The sequence below is a fragment of the Ambystoma mexicanum genome, chromosome 8 (assembly GCF_040938575.1).
Source record: "Ambystoma mexicanum isolate Mex_15411 chromosome 8, UKY_AmexF1_1, whole genome shotgun sequence".
NCBI lineage: Eukaryota > Metazoa > Chordata > Amphibia > Caudata > Ambystomatidae > Ambystoma > Ambystoma mexicanum.
In genome coordinates, this window is record NC_090929.1 from 1,505,788,436 (window position 1) to 1,505,808,081 (window position 19,646).

Consider the following 19,646-nt stretch of genomic DNA (forward strand, 5'->3'; position numbering starts at 1 on the left):
AGGTGGGCCAGTCCAGTCCGTCATCTCGGCCCTACGCGTCACATTGGTGGAGACCGCAGCCGTCCAGTTCAGATCGACGCTTCTGTGGGAGGCAGGTGAGCATAACAGTGATTGGCAGATCTACTTCCTCCTGGAATGCTATTATAAATCGTTTTGTCAAGACCCTCTTATATACCTAATGCAGTGAGTGTCTTTGGAAGCTTGCCCGGGATTCACCTTTCCCTTGGGGTGGGGGGGGGAATCAAGTACTTGGATTGGCTCTTCTTGATTGGTTCCTGAACTGTGTCTTAATACACAATTTGAAGGGAGGAGTAATAATGGGTAAGTGCTAAATTACATGAATTATCTTGAACAGCAGGCTCTGCAGCTTCAATTATATGCCATGGCTACAGTCTTGGAATACCCAGTGTGCATGTCGGGGTTTAGGGGGTTTTCCACGGCTATCTGTGTTCACTGGTCCAACAGGTGTGGCATTCGCATCCGACCGACCGCCGTCAGGAATCTTCTTTCATCCATGGCACGTGCGCATGTTGGATTTGATAAGAAATCGTGGTTAGTGTTCAACTTCTCTGCAATCTATTCCGTTCAGGTAGAGGGGCTGCTGGGAGTTTTAGTGCCATTTTGATCTTCGAGGTTCTGTTGTCCTTAAAGGGGAAAGCCGAATACTGCATCTCAGAAAGGGTGGCGAGCCCAGGCAATTGTGCTCCATCTGGAAGGCATTATAGGACGCAGTCAGAGTAATCTGGTCCCCTGTGGATCTGCCCCCTCATAGCATAGGATGGGGAGTACCTATAACTCACCACAGCACTACACTCAGAGAGGCCTAAGGTTTCCCATAGGCCATACTAAAAGGAGTAACTCCCTTAGAAAGGACTTGGCTGGAACTCGTATGAAAGGGCTGGCAAACCGGTTCAGGATTAGCAAAATGATCATGGGGTTCACGCCAGAGCTGCAGCTCAGATCCTTCAACCTAATACCCCAGGAGAAGGGTCTTCAACCAGAAGAAAGATTAATTCTCCATGCTCCCAGCAAATCCAACCTCTGGTACTTCTGGAAAAAAGGAGGATTGTAGTGCAAGATCCAAGGCACAACAGGCAATTTGTCAAGGTTTCAAGTCCAGGCATGGCCACTGAAAACAAAAAGACACACCACCTTCAATTTCAGGCAGGTAGGCGGGGGTTCAAGTTTGAAGAAAAAAGTAAATTGCACAAGTTGGTTACTCCAAAAATATCCCACAGGTCAAAGAAGTAAAACCTTTAGAAGAACCTTCTAAAAACAGTCTCCCAGAGACCAGTGATTGGTTACTACTAAGAAAGACAGATCAGAAACGAAACTGATACTGATTTTTTTCTATACCGAGGATTCCCGGCCTGACGACGGGGAATATTCATGAGCATGTGAATCCATGCCAGACCCCATGCTGGAGAAATAGAAGATCGTCAACACAGCCAACCAGAACAGCCAATGCCCATACCCTAGAAACGCCTAGGTTCAAACGCGTCACAGCTGGAGGATCTAGCTTCCCAGTTATTGCAGCACAAACTTGGAATGCACTACCGCTTGACCTCAGAATGGAACAACCATATCCTAAATTCAGACTTGATGCAATTAAATGGCTACGAACGAATGACTGTTAGACTACCTCCTTCGTACCAGCACTCCTGTCTCTGCTGCATGTCTCTTAACTTGCTTCCTCCTGTATGCCACTGTAACCATTTTGGCTGCTTATTCTCAAATTGTCTTGTATATTTTATGCTCCTCTGTACACATTATGTAACTAAACTTAAGCTGTCTTGACCTCTACCGCGCCCAGCTACCTAATGGGTTTGGCGCGCAATACCAAATAAATAAACAAACAAATCATAGTAATCTGACAAACATCTTGCAAAGGAGGTATAAAACCACACTACACACATTCAGAATGATGTCACAAAACATGATGTAGACTTGTATTACAGGAAAACTAACAGCTATCAGTGGGGACTATGACGACTCAAGGGATTCAGTTACTTTGCCCTTGGTGGGAGCACCTTCTTGTGAGGCTAGAGGGGTGAGCCCGCTATGCAACAGTCCAACAAGGACTCCCCTTTCCACTGAGGAACTCCCTTTCCATTATCCTCCAGAACATAATGTAACATCATTACTTTACAAACCTCTAGACTCCTCTTACATGTTACTGAATGACAGAGGAAAAGTATCAGTTCACTACGGTGAAGAGTAAGAACACAGTGTCAAAGAATGCTTATTTTCAAATACTGAGACGAAGAAGCCAAGAGGAGATATGAGAAACATGGTCCAAGCACAAAAGAAGGACTTTCCTGAAGAAGACGGGGAAGCCCGAACATCAGAGGTGGGCCAAGAGAACAAGGAAGTGAGACCCAGAAAATTCAAACCGGCTGTATTGAGGAGGCTGGGAAACCTGGGAAGACGCCATTTCACAAGTCGATTAACAGCTACCAAAGACGTGCCAGCAGTGCCTGGCACACCAGACAGACTGGAGCGACGGGCAGAGGGCCGAAGGGGGGCCCTGAAGTTGGCGTGCCGAACAGGTGAGACGCCAAGAACAGATCGAAGGAGGTCAGTAGGCCGAAGTACAGCGCGAGTAAGGAAGCAAAGCAGGAAGGTGGCGGCGGCGTCTAAGGGAAACCTGTGTAAAACCCCTCCATCGGCGATCCGATTATCCGACACAGAAGCGTGTCAGAAGAAAGTCAGAGAGCAGCTTTACCAACCAAATCCAAAAGAGGAAAACGAGAACGCAGACCCAGTAACGCAGACCTTTTACACAGCAGGTAACAGGGAGTTTGGGCGGCCCAGGAAAGAGGGCATGTATGTAAAAAGGGAGGGAGATTTCACAAGCCATAAGCAAACCAAATATAAAGTCCCAGTAAGAAGTACAACCAAAAGGGGGATAATCACTCAAGGGTTAATCCTACTCGTCTGAGTCGAATATATAAAGTGTGATCAACTTGCAAGAACCCATCATACTAGCCCCAGTGAATGGCGAGACAACCAGAAGAGTGAGGCATTCTTAGGGACTCAAACTCATCCTAGTGAAGGGGAAAATCATAAAAGGAGCAAGAGTCAAATAGAGACGTTACACCTGTATATTTCAGCAAGGAGAAAAACAATCATAGGAAGGCAGGGTTTGTCCAACAATCTGTGTGTGAATAATAAAGTAAATAGAATGACTGAATTGGAACAGATACTCAAGAGTTTAAGGCAATTACGAGAGAAAGCCAAGAAAGGAGTTTGAAAAATCTAAGGAGACAGGACACAAGGGCATGGGGAAACCACTTGAAAGAACTGAGGTTTATTGCGAGATATAGCAAAATACTATTTAAGAATCTCATATTGAGGAGAACTTTGCTGAGAAGCAATCCTGGAGAAAGGAGTCATTCAGCTGGTACTTTTGTTTAGTAGTCCTAGTGGTAGGGTCAGTTAGAGTAGAGTAAGACGGAGGACAGGCTTTTCATTTGGACTTTCATCTGGATGAGCACCCTAGTTTAGTTGCGTAGGGAAACCCTTAGAATAAGGAAGTTAGGCATTTTCTTTATTATTTTGAAATAAGGGCTTTGAAAATGGCACCTATTTGTTGGTCTCCTCCTTCCGACCTACCACAGTAGTTCCTAAAACATAGAATAGAGGAAGAGCATACACTTGAATTGAATTTGCCTAACGCTGCACTTGAGCACGTTCATCATAGATGTAGAAAGGAATGACAAAGCGCTCCATACTTTATTAAATGTTTCAGATGATGGATTACAGAGAAGGTCAATTAAATCTTCCTGTCTGCTTAAGCATTCTTTGACATTTATTAAACAGCATAAAGGTGTGAATTATACAAGAGATGACAAAAGTGGCCAATAAACTACTTACCTGTGTATATTTATAGTCACTGTTTGTGGCAAGAAACACCTTCCCAACTTCATTCATCCGACTCAATAGAAGAGGTAGCTTTTGCTGGAAGGCAATAGAAGAGTATTAGATTTTCTGAATGCAATCATTCAAAAAGGAAAGTGGAAACAATACTATAAAGTATGTTGTTATAGGGAGGGCACTCCATTTGCACTCTCAAGTAGTCATTGGCTAGTGAGAATTCACTCTTCGGGAGTGATAAATGGTGTGCTGTGTATGTGTAAAATTGAGGTGGCAAGTGACTTTATGGCTGGTTAGTGGCTTGTAACTTGAAATGTTTACACCAGATTATAGGTATTGCTACCTAAGGGTGTGTATGCAAACATAATCCTGAATTTACTGGTGCGTATGTTAACACTGATTAACCGGTTTAGTTCAACTTTGGTCTTTTGGATTGCAGAGCTTCACATGACTTAAGACCATATAAATGGCAGAACCAATTCTTTTTATAGTTATGTACATGGTTTGCCTTGATGTCTACACCTGTAGCATTCCATGACCAGTCAATCCAAAACAAGCAGGAGAGAGATTTGAATAGCACACTGGGAATTCAGAACAAACATATGCTTGGTCTCCGGAATGCCCAGAGTGTTCACAGTTTGGACCTCCTGTGCAAGATATCCTTTCTTTTTGCTAATTAATTACCCTGGTTTTACTACACCATTGAATATCGAAGATGCCATTTTATGTGTATCTGTGTGGTTTCTTTACAATGGTTTCTCAAATGTATTCCAAATTGTGGGTAAAACAAATGATGGCTGGCGAACAGAATACAGCTGGCAACCTTGACAAGTGTGATTTTGTTTGAGTGTATTCATTTAAAGCATTCATTCATGGTTTATCCCATAGGTAACACCTATAGTGGTCGTGTTTTCAATTACGTTACAGCAATTCTTTCATCTGTGTAAGGTCAATTTTGTTTTAGGCCAACATGATCCTAGTGTGGAGGGCTGCATTAAAATCTAACTCCCATCTATGCTCTCACAAACAAGTTAAAACTGACTATATCTTTTACAAATGTCTGAGGCTTGACAGAAATTGGTGCTCTCCGATTTCAATGTTTGCTTTAGCATCATGAACGCCTTGCTAGCAGCACGCTTTGTTTTCAGCACTCATGCTAGTTCCCAAGAATTCTGAAATTCTCTCAGGAAGAAAATGGTTTCAGGGGTCTTCTAGACTACAGGAGGGTCAGATTGACTTCATTATGCAGACATGTTAGTGCTTGCCGGGAACCAGGTGGATGTCCCACTGCTCCCTCCTGGAGGCCTGATAGATTCACCTGCTTCCACTTCTTTCTTTGTCTCAGCCCTATTGCAAAATCAGACATGTCAGTGGCTCCAGATTAGCCACTGCACTAGTGTTCCATTTCAGTTTTCTTTCTTGCACGCAGATTCCGAGCTCTCGAGTTCCTCCAAAGACTCAGAGTAGAGCTACTAATCAAGGAATATTCAGTGCTCTTTAAAGGCCAGTCATGGGTAAAAGCAGTTCTCTTAAATATTTCAAGCCCTACAAGCCAAGCAAGATCAATGTAAGGAGATCCTCACTGCCCCTGAGTTTCATTTTGTTATCTGGCTTTCTTCATGTGCACGCTAGTGCAGCCAAAACAGCGAAGCCAAGCACTGAAGCCTAGCAAAAAGCACCCATCAGTGACAATGGAAGGTTCTATCCCCAATAAAGTCTTTCAGCTTGTACAGTCATCAGAAAAGGTCTAGATGTTCTGCTAGACAATTTGATGACATTGTGCGCGAGCTCAAGGTATGCTGGTGTGTATCTGGATGACAATGCATTACTTACCGTAAAAGCATTTCTGATGGTTGTATCTGCTTAGATTCACATGCTGTGCATAGTCCGACATCCAGTGGTCACTGCGGAGTATTGCATTTTGTTTTTCGTAGTCGAAAAAGGGGATGTCGACAAGGTGTGTCTGTAAAACTATCCCTATAGTGACGTGCGGTGTACCCCCAATTCCTCACGCGTCGAGGTCCTTCTGTTTGTATTTTTTCTGCCCTGGGGGAGCCTTCTAGACGTGAGTGAGTACAGAAAAGAGTGATATAAAAAGATGTCTATGTTCCTTCCATCCGAGCGGGGAGGAAGGGTGGGCGCATGTGAATCTAAGCAGATACAACCATCAGAAATGCTTTTACGGTAAGTAATGCATTGTCTTCTGATGTTTGTTAATCTGCTTAGAATCACATGCTGCGCATAGACTAGCGAGCAGTACCCGGAGTTGGAGGTGGGTTGTGAGAAGGAACAGTAGAGAAAAGATGTCTTAATACTGCTTTTCCCACCTGGGAATCAGACAGTAGTGAGCATCTAGACAGTAGTGTTTTGTAAAGGTGTGTACAGAACTCCAGGTTGTCGCTTTGCAAATGGACTCGAGGGGAACATTTGCAATGAATGCTATGGGTGCCCCAGTGCCTCAAGTAGAGTGTGCTCTTGGCTTGAAGGGTAGTTCTCCCTTAGCAAGAGTGTAACAGAGAGTGATGCATTGAGCAATCCATCTAGATATAGTGGACCTTGAGACTGCATCCCCTTCTCTTCCTGCTGCCACCGAGACAAAGAACTGATTAGTCTTTCTTAGTGGTCTAGTTCTTTCCATATAAAACATGACAGCTCTGCGCACATCAAGTGTATGCAGGCTTTTTTCTCCCAAATTTGAATGGTTTTGAAAGAATGTTGTTAGTTCTATTGACTGGTTGGCATGGAATTTCAAGATGAATTCCGGTGCAAACCTCGGTTGTGTGCGTAGAACCACTTTATCTTTGTGAACTGTTACAAAGGGGTCTAGAACAGAAAGAGCCTGTAGTTCACTTACTCTCCTAATGGAGGTGATAGCTATTACGAAAGCAGTCTTAAGAGTGAGGTCCTTAAGAGTTGCCTTGTGCATGGGTTAAAAGGGTGAGCCCATGAGCCTGGTAAGTACCACATTTAGGTCCCAGCCGGGAGCTGGGTTTGCTATCGGAGGGTGTATTCTCTTTACCCCCTCCATGAAGGCTCAGGTACAGAACAATGTGCGTGGGAGGGCAGTCAACCGGGTTGATGCTTCTTCCTCTACACCAGATGACAAATCTCTTCCATTTGCTAGAATAACAGTGACGAGTGTTAGGCTTTCTAGCCTCCCTGAGGATGTCCATGCATCTCTGCGGGAGCTGTAAATGTCCAAATTCTATGATCTCAGGAGCCAGGCTGCTAAGTCCATGGTCTGAGGGCATGGATGCAGTGTCCTGCCCTTGTCATGTGACAGCATGTTGTACGGGCAGGGAAGTTTCACTGGAGGAGATAGAGACATCTCCATCAAGTGAGCGAACCATGGCTGCCGGGCCCACATAGGGGCCACTAGTATCATGATAACTTGTTCCTGGTGCATCTTGTGCACAATCTTGTTGAGAATGGGAGTCGGGGGGGGGGGGGGGGGGGAAGCGTAAACAAATTTCCCTGACCATGGAATCGATAGACCGTTCCCCTTGGATTGGTTCTGGGGGTACCTTTAGGCATAATCTTGGCATTGTGTGAGTTCTCCAGACTTGCGAACAGGTCTATTTCTGGGAAGCCCCATTGTGTAAAAATGTCGAAGACTATGTCTTCGTATAACCGCCATTCGTACTCTGAGGGCAGAGGGAAGTCTCTGCTGAGTTCGCCTGCTAGCAGATCGAGTTCCCCTGGTACATGTTGTGACAGTAGGAACATGTTTTGTTTGAGAGCCCACTTCCAGATGTTCTGGGACAGCTTGGACAGTCCTGGAGAGTGAGTGCCCCCTTGCTTGTTGAGGTAGTACATGGCTGTGGTGCTGTCCGTGAGGACCATCACCGTCTTCCCTTGTAGGTGTGCCTGGAAGGCTTTTAGTGCCTTGAACACAGCCAGTAGCTCCAGTAAGTCCACACTCGGTGAGCTGTCTGATGGGATAGGTGAGCCCCCCCATCCTGTGAGGGATGCGTCTGTGGTTAGAGTGGCTTCCACTGTGGGGGTGGCGAATGGTTTCCCTATTACCAGGTTTTCCTTCGACCACCACCGTAGCGAGAGAACCAAGGCCTGCAAGACCACCACTAGATCGTCCCATTGTCCGCTGGCCTGACACCACTGGCTGTTGAGCCACTCTTGCATTGGGCGCAGGCGCGCGTGAGGTACCAAATAAATACATGACGGCATCATTCCTAGCAAGCGCATTGCTCTGCGTACAGTCACCTCTCGACCTGCCACATATTGAGGGATCTGAAACAGCATGTTTTGGACCCTCTCGTTGGAGGGGAAGACGAGGCTGTCCTTTGTTCGAATTAGAGCCCCTAGGAATTGTTTGATCTGGCTGGGGTCTAAGCTGGACTTCTCGTTGATGGAGAAGCCCAGTTGGAACAAAAGGTCTACAGTCTTTTGGGTATTTGAGAAGCATGTTTCGTAAGAATCCCCTGTTATGAGCCAATTGTCGAGGTAAGGGAATACTGGGATGGACAACCTGCGCAGGTGGGCCGCTGCCACTGCAAGTACTTTCGTGAATACCCTCAGTGCTGATGCTATGCCGAAGGGTAGCACTCTGAACTGGTAGTGTTTGCCCTCCATCATGAACCGGAGGTATTTCCTGTGCGCAGGCAACATTAAAAAGTATGCATCTTTCATGTCCAGTGTTGTCATGTAATCTCCTTGTGATAGCAGGGGGATCACTTCCTGCAAGGTCACCATACAAAACTTTTGAGGTTTGACAAATGTGTTCGCTGGGCGCAGATCTAGTACAGGGCGCATCCTTTTTGGGTACAAGGAAGTACACTAAATAAATACCTTCCGTTACCTGAGATAGAGGCACAACCTCTATGGCCCCTTTTTCCAGTAGCTGGTCCACTTCTTGCAGAAGGATGGCGAGGTGTTCTGGTGTCATGTGTCGTCCCCTTGGAGGTGTGTACGTTGGGGAACTGTTGAATTCTATACAGTAGCCGCGGGCTATGGTTGATAGTACCCAGCGGTCTGATGTTATCTCCTCCCATGCTGGGAGAAAGGATTTTACTCGGCCCCCGACCAGCGATGCATGGGAGGGAACCCGAATTTTCGAGTCATTTGGTGTTGGTGGCTTGGGAACCTCTAGGGGTGGAACCCCAACCTCTCCCTTTGCCACGGCGTTGTCCTCTCTGGTTGTATTGTCCACTGGTACCTTGGTTAGAGGACCAGTTGTTTGCAGAATATTGCTGCTGCTGATTTTGCTGCTGGTGTTGGCCTCGGAAAAAGCGCCTATTTCCATAGCCAACTCTTTCTTTGCCGTTTCTAGTGCCTCATCAACCGCCTTCCGAAAGAGGATGGCATCTTCTATAGGCTTGTTGATTAGAGATGCTTGTGTTTCAGGCTTAAACCTCGAATTACGCAGCCAGACATGGCGTTTGAGGAGTATTCCTTGGACTAGGGAACGGCCAGCCATTTCTGCAGCATCCAGAGTGTTTTTCACGATGCTTTGGTTGACTAGGGTCCCTTCCGTAATCGTGGCCAGAAGCCGTGTACCTAGGGGTTCTGGCACCTCCTTGATGTCCTTATGTAGCTTGCTCCATTGTGCACCTGCGTAACTTGCTAGGAAGGAGGAGTTGTTTGCGATCCTTGCCGAAAAAGCAGCAGAGGCTGTGATCCTCTTCTCTAGGGCATACAATTTTTTACCCTCTTTATCTGGTGGTGCCTCGCTGGTTGACAGCGGGACCCCTGTTCTTTTCCTTGTATTTGTCACCAATAGGGAGTCTGGTACAGAGTGGCTCCTGACGTACAACGGGTCTGAAGGAGAGGGACTGAATAGTTTTTCTATCCTCGGGTTGACCCCTCTGACCAACGCGGGTGTAGATAGTGAAGGGATAATTCGTCTCCTTACTGAGGCGAGGAGGGGAATGGTTTGGCTGACAGGGGGTTTCTCCTTGATTACCTTCTCCACAAAGTCAATGTCAGGAGAAATCTCCCCAGTGTCTATTTTGAAATGCGCTGCTGCCTTGCGTAGTAGTGCATTAAATGTAGGTTGATCGTCTATAGATGACGTGTTCCTATTAGGTGGGTCCTTGGGAGGGGACAGGTTTAGGGCATCAGGGTCCGAAAACGCTGATGGGGACTGCCAGGGCTGTGAAGCACCTTCCTCTGGGTCTTCTCCGAAGTCCCCCCCCACCTATATCTGGATTATCTTCAAAACCCTCCTCCTCTAGGTTTTGTTCCTCTTCGTTGCCTAAAAATTCGTCCTACTCCTGAAAGTGGGGGTCCTCTTCAGTGAGCTCATATAAATCTACATCCTCTTGGGAGGGATTAAACAGCCTAGGGAATTTAGCCCTGTGGTCCTCCTGGGGTCCCTCTCTTGCCCTTTTGGGTGTTGGTAGATTTTGAGTCTCTATAAACCTCTCCATCTTCTCCATACAGAACTCGAGTCTCTCCAGGGTCTCATGAGGTACCCCTGGGCGATCTGGGGGGTGGGGGGGGGAATAGGGTATTCGGCCTGAAAACACTTTGACCTATCCCATAACGTCGAAGAAAGGTTTCTGTCGCCGTCTGAAAAGCCTTCTGGCAGGCTAGAAGTCCCTCTAGATGAAGGGGGCAGTTCCTGCCTTCCTTCCGGCCTTTTTGGCGTTTCTCTAGCCTTCTGAGCGATATTCGACGTATCTTTCGCCGTCCGCCTCTGGCTATCGGTGGAAACAATCCTCTCCAGGCTCTTGACGACTAATCTGTCTGTGGAGGGATCTGGTCTCAACGTTACGGGCGTCGCGTGTTTTACGGCGAAGGGCGCTCTCTGATGGAGCGCTTTGTCTGGTGGTTTGGGGGTAGCGCCCTTATCTGGGGGAAGCCCAGTTGCTGGTCGGGGTTGCGAGGGGGGCTTAATACTCTTACGGTCTGAGGAGGACGCCGGTGGAACCTGCGTCTCCATTGGCACTGATGGTGTCTTCGTCTTTGACGAAGAAGAGCCGTGGGTTATGTGTTTATAGGAGTGTTTTTTGTGTGTGTCAGTGTCGCCGGGGTGTTCATCCCCTTAAGCAGGGCGTGAGCCGAGCTTGTCGGGCCGGGGACAGACAACGAGGAGCGCGAACGCTCCTTTGAGAGGTCTACGACTTCCGAAACGGATGTCGGGTTATCACATTCCTCGTCACTTTCGGCGGCGGCGGGTGAGGAATCGGACCGCGACATGGCGTAGGCCGCCCACCTCTTGACCCTGCGGTCCTTTAAAGTCTTAGGCTTAAGAAGCTGACAAGCCGCGCAGCCGTCTCCCTTGTGATCGAGGGGCAAGCAACGGTTACACCGTTTATGCTTGTCTTTCCAGGTGAACTTGCCCTTGTAACGCTGGCAAAACCTAAAGGGTGTCCTCTCCATAGCTCAGGAAATATTTAGCTGTGATAACAACCCCGAGGGAAAGGGAGGGGAAAGGCAAAGGCATTCTCAGAGAGAAACAAGAAATGTCCCACGACCCCACTCTCCCTACTGTCTTTTGGCCGGCGAGGCCAGGCCACGTGTTCGGCAGCGCCGAAGGATCTCCTCCATCTCGTCCCCGCGTCGAAGTTCTTGCTCGGCGGAGAAACAGCTTCGCAGCTATGTCGAGGGAGGGATCTATGTAATGGATATTAATAAGGAACAGCCAAAGGTCGAGTAAATTAATTTGCAATGTCTCTCGAGGAGCTCCGCGAAAAGGCGACCAATATCTGGGTGGAAAAAAACAATCTGAGGGACCTCGACGCGTGAGGGATTGGATAACAATTTACAAAAACGGAAACACCGGACCACCGTCTACCAAATAGAAGGTGGCTAGTCAAACCTAAGACTGGAAAAGAAGAGTTGTAGTTGACCAGTACCTCACCCTCAATAAGTGTGTATAACTGTTAAGAGTGTCTCTGTTGCAGTGTAAAAGGGAACTAAGTCAAACTTATTATTTCTTTGTGTTTTTCTGTATAAAACATGTGCTGTTTTAAAAAGTATTAATACCGCTGGCATGTACCAGATGTTCGATGCAACCGAGTTTTCATCAAGTGACTTACAACATGCGGATGTTCAAGGAGAGGCTGTTTGAACAGTCTCAATCAGCCCAAATCCTAACATTAAAAACAAGCCAAGTCTGTATTAATAAATGTCTAAAACAGCAAAAGAATTTTGGAAACACGTGATATGCTATTTAAAAAGGCTAGGAGACAACCCGGATTATAGAATTAGAATCAACCCAGGGAGAGCAGAGGGGGGGCTGGGATTTTGGGAGGCCACTCTATTATGGTAAAACCTGGAGACACAGAGAACTAGCAACACCCAATCAAGTTAAGGTAGCAGTAGGCAAGGCTTAGTCTCAGGAGGGCTGCGAGAGTGGTCTAGGGCTAGAATGAGCCCACACAGAACACCACCAATAATTCAAGTTAGACATCCAAGTACACACACATATGGGATACATTACTCACCGTAATCGTATTTCTGATGCTTGTATCTGCTTAGATTCACATGCTGTGCATAGATCGACATCTAGTGGAAGCTGCGGAGTATTACAGTTTGTTTTTCATAACTCGAAAATGGGCGTCGACACAGGGCGTGCCAGTAATACTATCCCTAGTGTGACGTCCACTGTACCCAAGATCCCTCACGCGTCTAGGATCCTCAGATTGTATTTTTTCTGACATGAGGTAGCATGAGGAGTAGCGTGAGTACAGATAATCCAAGCAGATAGATAGAAAGGTAAGACTACAAGCAACCATGCGCCTTCTCTCAGAGGGGAGGAAGGGTGGGTCGCATGTGAATCTAAGCAGATACAAACATCAGAAATACGATTACGGTGAGTAATGTATCCCTTCTGAGGCTTGTGGAATCTGCTTAGATCACATGCTGTGCATAGATTAGCGAGCAGTACCTGAAGAAGGAGGTGGGATGTGAGAAGGGTCATGAGCAAATAAGTGTCTTAGAACCGCTTGTCCCACTTGTGTATCTGCCTTGGAATGGGTGTCAATGCAGTAATGCTGAGTAAAAGTGTGACTAGAGCTCCAAGTAGCTGCTTTGCAAAGGGTGTCAACAGGTACATTTGCAATGAAAGCCAGAGTGGCCCCAATGCCTCTAGTAGAGTGGGCTCTTGGCGTGAAAGGCAGAGTTCTTTCAGAGAGTGAGTAACACCGCTGGATACAGTTAATAATCCACTTCAAGATGCCACCTTTAGAGACGCGATCCCCCTCTCTGCCTGTAGCTACGGAGACAAACAGTTGATCTGTTTTCCTTAGCGGTCTGGTTTTATTTACATAGTAGAGGACCGCCCTACGCACATGTAGGGTGTGTAGTTTCACCTCAGCCGAGCTTTGAGGGTCTTGGAAGAAAGCCGGAAGCTCGATGGACTGGTTTACATGGAATTTAGATATAAACTTAGGTGAGAACCTAGGGTGTGTGCGTAAAACCAGTTTGTCTTTATGGACAGTAAAGAAGGGATCCTGCACTGACAGAGCCTGAATTTCACTGACCCTTCTTATAGAAGTAATAGCTACTAAGAAGGCCGTTTTATAAGTCAGGTGTTTGGAACTGCTTTTATGCATGGGCTCGAAAGGGGGGCCCATGAGCTTAGATAGCACCACATTAAGGTCCCACCCTGGTGGTGGGTTTGAAATAGGAGGGTGAAGTCTCTTTACTCCTTCCATGAAGGCTTTAACTACTGGTACTTTCCACCACAAGACCTTGTTATGGGAAGTGGTGTATGCTGTCAGGGCTGCCAGGTGTACTTTCAGTGAGTTAAAAACCAATCCTGCATCTAGCAGGTGTAGCATGTATGTAACAATAGTGGAAGGATTGCAATCAACAGGGTTGATTTGTCTACTCTGGCACCAGATAACAAACCTCTTCCACTTGTCAAAGTAACAATGCCTTGTGTTTGGTTTCCTGGATTCCTTTAGGATGTCCATACACCTCTGTGGTAAATTGAGATGCTCAAACTCTATGACCTCAGGAGCCATGCTGCCAGGTTCATCGAGTTGGGTTGCTGATGCAGTGTTTGACCTTGGTGCTGGGACAGTAGGTTGTACCAGGCTGGAAGTTTGATGGACTCGTACACCAACATCCTGCGTAGGTGTGGGAACCACGGTTGTCTTGCCCACATGGGAGCAACTAGGACGAGCGTCATCGACTCTCTGTTCATCTTGTTGACCACCTTCCTGATGAGAGGAGTTGGTGGAAAAGCGTACACAAACATCCCTGACCAGTTCATCCACAGGGCGTTCCCCTGGGAGTCTGGTTGAGGGAACCTGGATGCAAATCCTGGGCATTGTCTGTTTTCGCTTGTGGCGAATAAGTCTATAGTGGGGAAACCCCACTGAGAGAAGATATCTTCTACGACCTCTCTGTGTAGAACACATTTGTGTTCCTCTGGGAGGGAGTCTCTGCTCAGAGCATCCGCTAGGGAATTGAGCTCCCCTGGAACATGTTGTGATGACAGGAAGATGTTCCGTCTGAGTGCCCATATCCAGATTTTCTGGGCAAGCTTGGACAGATTTAGCGAACGAGTCCCTCCTTGCTTGTTCAGGTAGAACATGGCTGTTGTGCTGTCCATCCGGATTTGCACTGACAGGTTTGGTAGGTGGGGCTCGAACGCTTGAAGCGCTCTGAATACTGCCAGAAGCTCTAGCAGGTTGATGTGGTTCTTGGCGACTGAGGGAGACCATAGAACCTGAGCTGTGTGGTGGAGATGGTGAGCTCCCCCACCCCGTCAGACATGCATCGGTAGTGACTACTGCCTGTACTTCGGGATCGTGAAAGGGCTTTCCCTGTGCAAGATTCTCTCTTGTCCACCAGTGAAGGCTTTGTACTAGTGTTGGCGAAACGACCACTAGATCGTCCCACTGACCACTTGCCTGAGACCACTGTTTCGCCAACCATTCCTGCATGGGACGCATGCGCAGGCGCGCGTAGGGGACCAGGTAAATACATGACGCCATCATGCCCAGCAAACGCATTGCTTTGCGTACTGTTATTTGGTGACCAGACTGATATTGCAGAATTTGCAGTAGTATATTCCCAATTCTTTCCTCTGAAGGAAATGTCAACCCCTCTTGAGTATCTAGGATAGCTCCTAGGAACTGTTTGGAGGTGCTTGGCACCATGCTTGACTTTTTCTCGTTGATTGAGAAGCCTAATTCGTGGAGGAGGTTGATAGTCCTTTGAATGTTTGTCCTGCAAATTGCTGGGGTTTCCCCCGTTATGAGCCAGTCGTCCAGATAAGGGTACACCGGGATTGCCTCCCTGCGTAGGTGTGCAGCCGTCACCGGCAGTACCTTGGTGAATACCCTTGGTGGCGAAGCTATCCCGAAGGGCAGTACCTTGAATTGGTAGTGCCGACTGTCCATCTTGAAGCGCAAGTACCTTCTGTGCGCTGGGAACATGGAAATATGAAAATAGGCATCTTTCATATCCAAGGTTGCCATGTAATCCCCCTTTTTTAGGAGGGGGATTACCTCTTGTAGCATAGTCATACAAAACTTTTGGGGCTTGACATACTTGTTGGCAGGCCGTAAGTCCAATACTGGGCGCATTGTCAAATCTTTTTTTTTGGCACAAGGAAGTAAGTTGAATAAATACCCTTGTTTACCTGGTGTCCCGGGACGAGTTCTATCGCGTCCTTTGCTAGCAGAATGGCGATCTCCTCGAGGAGAATCTTCTGATGTTCTAAAGAGTGTACTCTTTGTCGTGGAGGATGGTTCCGGGGACGCTGCAGTAGTTCTATACAGTACCCCTCGGATACTGTTGACAGCACCCATCTGTCTGATGTGATCCCTTCCCAAGCCTGGGTGAAGTTGGAAATGTGTCCCCCTACTGGGGTTGCGTGAGAAGGGACCCTGAACTGAGCGTCACTGCTTTGGTGGAGGCGTGCCGCCTCCTTTACTGGGGCTGCCTCTGCCTTTACCACATCCTCTCCTATTACCCCTGCCGTAACCCTGGGTAGACTGTTGGCTGTTGTTCCACTGTGTACCCTGCCCATGGGTATAGTTAGACCCTCTCTGGGAATTTTGGCCGCGTGGGCGACGAAAATTACTATTCCCTCTCTGGTTAGGGGGTTTATTGGTTAACTGGCCAAGGGACTTGAGTGTCTCATATTCGTCCTTGGCATTCTTCAGTGCGTCCTCGACCGCCTTACCAAACAACAGATCGGCTTCCACCGGTTTGTCCAACAATGATGCCTGGGTTTCTGCCTTAAAACCAGACTGCCGTAACCACGCATGTCTCTTGATAACAGTACCTTCTGCTATCAATCTGCCTGCGTTGTCTGCGGCGTCAAAGGTTGCTTTTAAAATGCAACTAGACACAGCTCTACCCTCTGCGGAAATCCGAGCTAACTGGCCCTTTAAGGGTTCTGGTGCAGAGGCTATGAGTGCCGCGACTTCTTCCCACTGATGGCAGTTGTAGCTGGCCAACAGGGTGGTGGAGTTTGCAATCCTTGCCTGATAGGCGGACGTTGAGGCTACTTTCCTGCCAAAACCATATAGTTTTTTGCTCTCCTTGTCTGGAGGAGCTTCGGACGATGACAAGGGTGTTCCAGCCCTCTTACGAGTATTAGTGACAACTAGGGGGTCTGGCTTCAGATGTCCTCTTATATAGAGAGGGTCAGACTGGGCTGCCCTGAAAAGTTTTTCAACTCTGGGATTGACTGCTCTGGTGAAGTTCGGGTTCACCAGGGACGGGTCTATTCTTCGCTGAATAGACTTGAGGATAGGGATGGTCTGGGCAACAGGCCTCCTTTCTCCTACTAACTCCTCGGCGAAGTCCCTCTCCTCCTGGACACCGTGGGTGTCAATATGGAAATGTTCTGCTGCACGTGCGAGAACCTCGTTCAGGAGGGGTTGGTTATCGACTGGGGAGTCGGTAACCGGGGCTTCCTTTTCTACAGGGGAATCTACTCTGTAGGTTTCACGGTCTTCCTCTTCCTGGTCCTCATCGTCCCCATAGTAGCCCGTCCCGGTTTGCTCTTCTACCATGCCAAAATCTTGGTCCTTACCAAAGGAAGTCTCTCCTTGATATAGTGAGTATGGTCGTGAGTATGGTTGTACTTCGAAGGGGTCTGTAGACCTCATCGGTGTCTCAAACCGGGGCTTCTTACTCGGGGGGATAGGATCATTAGAGCCTGAGGGTGTAGCCCCTTGTGGATCATGAAAGGAAATGGTCTGGATTTTTATCGTAAAAATCTGCCAAAGACATCCTTGACATGACCCTATCTATGTCATCACTGGACCATTTTTTGGAACTGGGAATGACTCGCTCAGAAAGTTTTGGAGATTTATCTTGAGTAGATTTACTCTTTGAAATATCAGCAGACCTGGTCTTGTCTGCCTGTTTAGGAGGAGTGGAGTGTTTCACAGGTGTGGAAGAGTGCAGAGGCTGCTTCTTCTGCTGTTTTCCCCCCTCCCCGTGAGTGGAAAAGTGTTTTCCCTGTCCCTTTGTGGCTCCGGAGGTTTTCGACGCCTGGCATCGGGGGTAGAGTCCCTGTCCTTCGAACGTGGGGCCGTGCTGATCTTGTCTGCGGGCTCCGACTCCTGGAGTGCGGCCTGGGGGTGGAAGTCGTCTTCGTCTTCCGACAATCGAACTTCCGTTAGCCTAGGGAGCGAGGCACTCTTGGCAAGAGTGGATGATTGCCTGGAGTCATGCGGCGATCTCGATCTCGAATGCCCAGAGGACACCGATTCGGACCGTTCTGTTTGTGCCTCTTTCCGAGCACTCGACGTCGTCGAGTCTCGGTTGGACTTCGTGTGTTTAGTGTGGGTGGTGTGTGAAGTGCCTGTGTCGCCGGGGATCTTCCCAATAGCCGCCCTGTCGGACGACCTTCCGAGGTCGGGGACCTGCGCTCGGCTGTCTTTCGACGCCATAATACCCTCGCCGTCCGAAAGCACGGCATTGCTGCCATTGCTGAAGGCGCCCTCCACTGCCATAGCCGCCTGCCTGGCGTGGTGGGCCCAACGCTTCGTCGAACAGTCCTTAAGTGTCTTAGGTTTAAACCTACTACACGCTCTGCCGTTCGCTTCGGGGTGGTCCCTCGGCAAGCAGAGATTGCACGTGGCATGCCTGTCGACCCAGGGGTATTTGCGATTGCACTTGGGGCAGAATTGAAAAGGGGTACCCTCCATACGCACCTTGAGGCAGCTGGCTGTTAAGTGTAGGAAATGTATAAGGTGTACCTATATAACAAGAGTGTAGAGTATGTCCAACCCCCCACTCTCCCTACTTGCAGGGCCGAGGCCAGAGGCCTTCCAAGGCCCGGGCCGAGGCCAGAGGCCTTCCAAGGCCCGGGCCGAGGCCAGAGGCCTTCTGAGGCCCAAATCCGTCGTGCAGCAGCTGACGGTCGATTTCTTCTCCAGCCGGCGTTGAGTTTCGAAGTTAGACGTTGGGATGGGGAAGGATGTCAATTAATCAATATTTTAGCAAAAGTATGGCTAAGGCCAGGGGACTCCGCAAAATGCTTCCGACCAGTATGGCGGAAAAAACAATCTGAGGATCCTAGACGCGTGAGGGATAGAGGGTACAGTGGACGTCACACTAGGGATAGTATTACTGGCACGCCCTGTTTCGACGGCCATTTTCGAGTTTCGCAAAACAAACTGTAATACTCCGCAGCTTCCACTAGATGTCGGCCTATGCACAGCATGTGATCTAAGCAGATTCCACAAGCCTCAGAAATAATGATATCTTAGGCCTTTAAAATATACACTTAACAAGTAAAACATCTGGTCAAATATTGTCCCACACTTACTGGAAAACAGATATATGCATTCACTATTTGGAGAAGAAAAAAAGCATATGCTTCAATAACCAGTGTACACAGGTAAGTACTTATATGCATGAAATTCATTTTAGACACTTAGAATAACCACTGAATAGCTCCCCTAACACTTAATGAGTCCAGTCATAAAATGGTTTCTGTCCTTCTGCTCTAAAGTCACCAGTTCCAAAGTTACACTCCCATGTAGGTTCATGAATTGTTTTGGGCAATAGTCATGATCACAAAGTCAAAATGTTAAGTGAAGTTCATGTAACGTCCGGTCAATGGGATAAAAGAAAGGATCCCCAGCATGTGAAGCTGTGCCGGGGATCCCGGAAATGAAAAAAGAAAAATCGGATCAACGGCACGAGAGCCACGCTGGGGATCAAGAAGTAAATAAGTGCACGCCAGGGTCCCTTTACACTGAAAAGGGGAAAAAAAGTCACTGGCATGAGCGGAACACCGGTGACAGTTGGAAAAACCCTGCAACAGGGTTTCAGGTGCTCTGCTTAGCCGGTGATCACCACAGCCTGGGACTTCTATGTAGGCACTCCGCTTGTTAGGGGGTGGGGGGGGCTCGCTGACTACTGCTTTGCTGCCTTTCCCTGCTGATGTTTTCTGGGGCCCCCCGGGACTTTTTTTTTATGACTAGCGTGCCCCTAAATGTGTTTTAGCCCCTTGAAGCTTAATTTAAGAAATACAAACGTCCACTTCCTCTCGGCCTTTCTGGACTCCATGGGCCACACCTGGCACAGGTTGAGAAGTGCTGTGGGGGGCTCCCCACATTGTCTCAGAGTGCAGCCTGCATATGACATACGCAGCCGAGCCTACATAAAGACTGCTGCCTGTCGCCCACTACCCAGGAGATTGGAGTTTGAGACAGGTAAGAGGCGGGTCAAGTTATAAGTGAAGGGTTAAGTTGTATATTGTTTGCCCGCCTAAACCAGTCTCCCTATAAGGTGCTTTGGAAGATCACCCTGCTACATTCAGGTAGGCAAACTAACTAAATTCCAGCCAATAGGATAGGTCTAGGAAGAAATCCATGACCAGG

General features: G+C 48.0%; 1 protein-coding gene across 3 annotated transcripts in view; it reads right to left on the minus strand.

The window, feature by feature from the left end:
- Nucleotides 1-19,646, minus strand: part of NT5C2 (5'-nucleotidase, cytosolic II) — a 957,242-nt gene that overhangs the window by 328,787 nt on the left and 608,809 nt on the right. For all 3 annotated transcript variants that reach the window (XM_069611695.1, XM_069611694.1, XM_069611696.1), the window contains one exon: nucleotides 3,877-3,960. In XM_069611695.1, the coding sequence (XP_069467796.1) occupies nucleotides 3,877-3,960 (84 nt within the window). The remainder of the gene's footprint in view (nucleotides 1-3,876; nucleotides 3,961-19,646) is intronic.